General features: G+C 41.2%; 1 protein-coding gene across 23 annotated transcripts in view; it reads right to left on the bottom strand.

Moving 5' to 3' along the window:
• The window catches only part of LOC129816562 (microtubule-associated protein 2-like), a 192,540-nt gene that overhangs the window by 11,638 nt on the left and 174,902 nt on the right, over positions 1-6,000 (bottom strand). For 21 of the 23 annotated variants that reach the window (XM_055871159.1, XM_055871161.1, XM_055871162.1 and 18 more), the window contains one exon: positions 3,327-3,419. The exons of the other annotated variants lie outside the window; for them this stretch is intronic. In XM_055871159.1, coding sequence (XP_055727134.1) covers positions 3,327-3,419 — 93 coding nt within the window. The remainder of the gene's footprint in view (positions 1-3,326; positions 3,420-6,000) is intronic. 23 annotated transcript variants of the gene reach the window in all.

The raw sequence follows: 6,000 nt of genomic DNA, 5'->3' as shown, positions 1-6,000 counted from the left end.
TTTGGTGGTTTATACGTTATCGCTATTTTTGTCTTGAATCAATGCTGTTGTGTTGTTTGCTATTGTGTTAAGCTAATATAACGCTATATTGTGTTTTCGCTGTAAAACACTTAGAAAATCTGAAATATTGGCTGGATTCACAAGACCTGTGTCTTTCATTTGCTGTACGCTGTGTATTTTTAAGAAATATTTTATGATGAGTAATTAGCTAATACACGATGGTCTCTGTAGTTACTCTAGTTGCTTTGGTGAGAGTTGTGATGGTGGCTGCAATTGTAAACTATGATTTATACCTGAAATATGCACATTTTCGAACAAACTCTATATGCATTGTGTAATATGATGTTATAGGACTGTCATCTGAAGAATTCTGAGAAGGTCAGTGAAAAAATTAATATATTTTGGTGGTTTATACGTTATCGCTATTTTTGTCTTGAATCAATGCTGTTGTGTTGTTTGCTATTGTGGTAAGCTAATATAACGCTATATTGTGTTTTCGCTGTAAAACACTTAGAAAATCTGAAATATTGGCTGGATTCACAAGACCTGTGTCTTTCATTTGCTGTACGCTGTGTATTTTTAAGAAATGTTTTATGATGAGTAATTAGCTAATACACGATGGTCTCTGTAGTTACTCTAGTTGCTTTGGTGAGAGTTGTGATGGTGGCTGCAATTGTAAACTATGATTTATACCTGAAATATGCACATTTTTCTAACAAAACATATTTATTGTATAGCATATGTTATCAGACTGTCATCTGATGAAAGTGTTTCTTGGTTAGTGGCTATTTATATCCTTATTTGGTCGAATTTGTGATAGCTACTGATGCAGTAAGAAAAGGGTGGAGTACAAAAAGTGGTGTCTTTTGCTAACGTGGTTAGCTAATAGATTTACATATTGTGTCTTCCCTGTAAAACATTTTAAAAATCAGAAATGATGGCTGGATTCACAAGATGTGTATCTTTCATCTGGTGTCTTGGACTTGTGATTTAATGATATTTAGATGCTACTATTTACTTGTGACGCTATGCTAGCCTATGCTAGTCAGCTTTTTTTACTGATGGGGGTGCTCCCGGACCCGGGTTTGTGAGGAAGTAGAGGTTAATGCAGCTGGTGGCCACACCAGATCCTGACTGTTACTTTTGATTTTGACCACCACCCTTTGTTCAGGGACACATTATTCCATTTCTGTTAGTCACATGTCTGTGGAACTTGTTCAGTTTATGTCTCAGTTGTTGAATCTTGTTATGTTCATACAAATATTTACACATGTTAAGTTTGCTGAAAATAAACGCAGTTGACAGTGAGAGGACATTTTGCTAAGTTTACAATGACTAGAACAGGGAAAGCCCCTCGGAGCACAGCAATTGACTTGAATGGGGATGGATCTAGTGAATCTAATGTAACATCCCCTGACATGCTGTATGTACTGCATGCCTGTCAACAGGGAGATAGGGTGCTGAATCTGCCAGGACTACTCAGGCAGTCTTTTCCAGAGATTGCATCTTCTGTTCATCTCAAATGACACCCTATTCCCTATATAGTACACTACTTTTGACCAGAGCACTATGGGTCCTGGTCAAAAGTAGTGTACTATTTAGGGGAATAGGGTGCCATTCGGGATGCATCCATAGACTGTGAATATGGGATGTAAACTAGAATGGCTAAGGGACAGGATTTCTTTCTAAAACAATCACGGTGATTGGGCCAGGGCCTGCTGTAGCTGTAAGGAGACAAAGTAAGTTCGATTGAGACACAAACATAAAATAGCAGGACTGGTCGCGCTGCAAAGTATAAAACATTTTAATACATTTATAACGCTCGACATGCAGAGAGTGGGGAAGAAAATCAAAAGGAAAGTCACAGGCCAGCAGATAGCACAGAGCGAAAGATAACCTGTGAGCAGTGGATTGAAGTGGTTTTAAGTGGTGAGAAAGAAAGAATGAGAGAAAGAACAGAGTGAGAAGAGAGAGATAGGCAGAGGTCATCTGGTTGGAGGTCACTGCTGGAGCTTCACAGAAAAACAACAAGTAGAAAACATTCTTCTTCCCACTGCATTTCTCTCCCAACAACACAAACATTTGGATAAATCCCATCATGTTGTACTTCTCTATACACCATGTACAGTATGCTTTAAACACACATACTTATACATGTGCATATTCTCTATAAGCCTACGCCATTGTAAGGCCACTACTGTGAAGAATAGTTGTTTTAATGCATCTCTATAGAACATGTTGGAAACTTCCATGTTGTGTTCCATGTCATAACAGGTACAGGGAGGTACAAATGATTGTTTGAGTATGTGAACTCTGAATGGAAGATACATACAGTAAAAGCACATGTGTTGTTGATAAACTGCATCAACACCATCATTGTTTTGTTGCATGTGAATATATATACTTCCATCATTAGAGTGGGTATATATTACAACTGAATGACGAACAAGAAGAGGAGACTTCAGCTTTGATCATCAGGCTGTTCAGATAAGATACTGAACCATACAGGAGGCAAAGTGCTCAGGAAAGGGAGTCTGTGATTTAAGTGTTTTTGGTTTTGTGCACATATCAATGGAACTGTACTCCCATTGCAGTAGCTAGCTAGATGTGGTTCTGGGTTCCGAGATGAATGGAACTGAGCCTACAGTTCGCTCTTCAAGGGAGAGACAAGGAGATATCCTCACTTATAGGCTAATTGGAGAGTTCTGTAAACATACCAAGGTGGGAGTTTGTATATCTCAGAGCTAGCTGCATTGTAATGGAAGGAGGGGGAGCAGATTGTGCATGTTGGCAGACAGGCTGAAGTAGGACTGGGGACTGGGGTTGGAGAGAAGGATAGGGGCAGGGGTGGAAGCAGGGTTTGAATAATACAATGACTTGATATTTAAATGTTCTTGATATTTCAATTATTATGGGGGGGACCCTGATTTATTCTGGGGGTGCCCAGTCCCCCCCTCACCATCCTGTAATTGGAACCCTGGCTGAGGGTAAGCGTGGCCCCTGTACGGACATGTGCTTGAGGGGGTCACAGTCCACTCATCTCCCAATAGAGGGAGAGGTCTAGTACACACTCAGGCCGTACAACTGACACATTTTTGATGAGTTTGTCCGCACAACAATGTTTTCACAACAGGGGTGCAATTCTGGTAACTTAGCCCCAAATTCCAGGGAAAAACAGGGCATTTTGGGAAAGTTATCAGAATGTTGAAACCCTGCCTAGTGGTGTCTCCATAAGTACATCAGTTGTTCAACATGAGTGTGTAGCCTACTAGGCCAGAGAGAGGAGAAGGGAGAGAGGGAACAGAACGGTAGGTAGAGGTACATACATGGCCTCCACGAGGAGAATGCTTCATGTTATCCTTGGATCCGCATTTTGACTGTACGTGACTGAAGTCCAGCTTCTTGTTTAAAATCTGAATCTAGAGGAAATACAGAGATATAATGTGGCTATTTAAATGAGGATGAGGATGGATGCTAGGCTGGAAGGGACGTATAGGCACAGCATTAAGAGGACAGACAGATAGCTATGTATGAAGGCAGGACAACTGTTGATGATGATCAGAGGAACGCTGGATGGAGATTCAGTCGAAGGCTACATGTCTTAATAGTGATGATACAGTATGTCCGTAGATACAGAACACAGCAGGTAGGTGGAGTTCATGACCCTTTCTACCATTACATATAGGGCTGGTAGAATAGGGCATCAGACAGTGACCTTTGATAAATCAGAAACCAGAGTACTGTGAAATGAACTCCGGGTCAAAGGGGGACTTCATTTCCTGGCAAGATTTGACATGTCCCACTGGGCACATACTGTACGTCAATTCAACGTCTATTCCACGTTGGTTTAACATAATTTAATTGAAATGACGTAGAAACAACATTGATTCAACCATCGTGTGCCCAGTGGGGGGTTTGTGTTTGTCTCTTGTGTTTGACTGTGTGTGATTGACTGTGCGTGTGTGTGTGCGTGTGTGCGTGTGTGCGTGCGTGCGTGTGTGTGTGAATAAGAGGGATCTTGGTAGATGAAGGTAGTGTATACCAGTTGGTCTTTGGCTGGCATGGGGGCCCACGTCACACTGTGTGCAGCAGACAGATATAAGGAGAGAGAGACCAGGCGAAGGAGCAATCTCCAGATCCACGACGGGCTGCGTTTGGGCTCTGTTGTGTTGGCCGTTTGGCCCCTGCCTCTGTGTTGCTGATAGAAAAGCAGACACATTATTGTTCTAACTAGATAGGGAGTCACTGTACTGTAGGTGGGATACTGTATAGGTTTTGCTACTGCTACTGGGCTGGTTGGAAGTACTGTCATGGGTTCTTCGGGGCTGGGATAATGGGATACTGTAGGTCTGACTGGTCTGTGTCCCAAATAGCAACCTATTTCCTATATAAGCTCTGGTCAAAAGTAGTGCACTATATAGGGAATAGGGTGTCATTTGGGATGCTGTCCTAGACAGCAGCACTGAGTCAAGTCTATGCTGGTCATTAGAACCAAAGGTATAAGAAAGGTATCTTTCAGTTGAATGAAGAAATAGCTTTATACACAGTATATCTTTCCCCAAAACAGACTGCATAAAGATGGAAGGCTGCAGGATACACAACCCCGAGAAAGGCTTATAAACTGTAGCTTAGTACTAAAGATGAAGAGACATGATATGAGAAATTCAGAAGAGTAACAATGGCCACTCAAAGACAACAGACTCCCACACACAAGGTGACACATTTGAGATGTAGGACACATCAGCAGACAGGAGCAAGCAAGTGTTGGCGTTTAAAGGGTTTCAAGGCCCCTTTCAAATGCTGAAGGTATCCCAGCTTGTAATAACAACAAGATGTTCAGCTTGCAACAATGTAAGAACATGAGGTGGTATCAGGTGAATTAAAAGACAACCAAAAAGTTATGCTGTCTGGTAAAGTATATACAGACCTCCTGTTACCTGGACAAGAATCCAAGTCAAACAAGTTTATATACAAAATAGTATTTTTAACAAAAACAGTAGCCAACACCAGTGCAGGCAACAAAACAAGGGTTTATCCTTATTCATCCTAGCCAGAAATGCCTCTTAACTCAAATATGTTTAGACAGTGAACGCTTAAAAAGAAATAGCCAACCACAATTCATAACATTAAGAATTAGAAATTACACTAAGATAGAAAATCTCCCCATTCTCCCTCTATTCCAGTAACTGTCTGGTCGACTTCAAAATTATTCATCAGCTTCTTTGACAATTGAACCACTTACAGACACATATAGAGCCATTTCTAAGTGGCTGTCTAGGGTTGTGCTACTGAGACTGCTAAAAGATTCATCATACCTTCCAACCGCTTCGAAGCCATCGAGTCAAAAGAGCCAGAAAACAAATACCATCGCCTCAAAGGGGTGATACATATTTAACAAAGTCTGTTAGAATCAGTCTGTTAGAATCAGTCTGTTAGAATCAGTCTGTTAGAATCAGTCTGTTAGAATCAGTCTGTTAGAATCAGTCTGTTAGAATCAGGCACTGTTTGCATTCCAAATGGCAGACAGTGCCTACTTTATAGAGCACTACTTTTGACCAGGGCCCATAGGCTCTAGTCAAAAGTAGTGCACTATATAGGCAATAGGGTGTCATTTGAGATGCAAATATTGAGAGGCTGGGAGAATTACAGCCTGGCAGCTGTGGCAACCCCATGCCCAGATAGTCACCCCTGGTTACGGGTTTATGTTGTCACTTCCTGTCACTGAGTAGAGGGTTATGTTGTCACTTTCTGTTGGAACCCATGTCAGAGACACTTTCAGCCAGCCAGTCACCCGGGGGTTTAGTCTAGCTTGCCACGGTAATTATATAATCATGTAACTGACGGTTATGGATGAAAACAGTCATGAAAATAAAATAACCATCATAACTGTAAAAAATAAATAAATGTAACTTTACCCAAAAGCAGCAAAGTAAAAGTATGTTTGGTTTACATCTGACAGCCGATATAAGGAGAGAGGAGGCAAAGAAATGATGACACGTG

This window comes from Salvelinus fontinalis, chromosome 19 (genome assembly GCF_029448725.1).
Source record: "Salvelinus fontinalis isolate EN_2023a chromosome 19, ASM2944872v1, whole genome shotgun sequence".
Classification (NCBI taxonomy): domain Eukaryota; kingdom Metazoa; phylum Chordata; class Actinopteri; order Salmoniformes; family Salmonidae; genus Salvelinus; species Salvelinus fontinalis.
The sequence above is the reverse complement of the archived record's forward strand: the minus strand, read 5'-3'. Positions and strand labels throughout refer to the sequence as shown.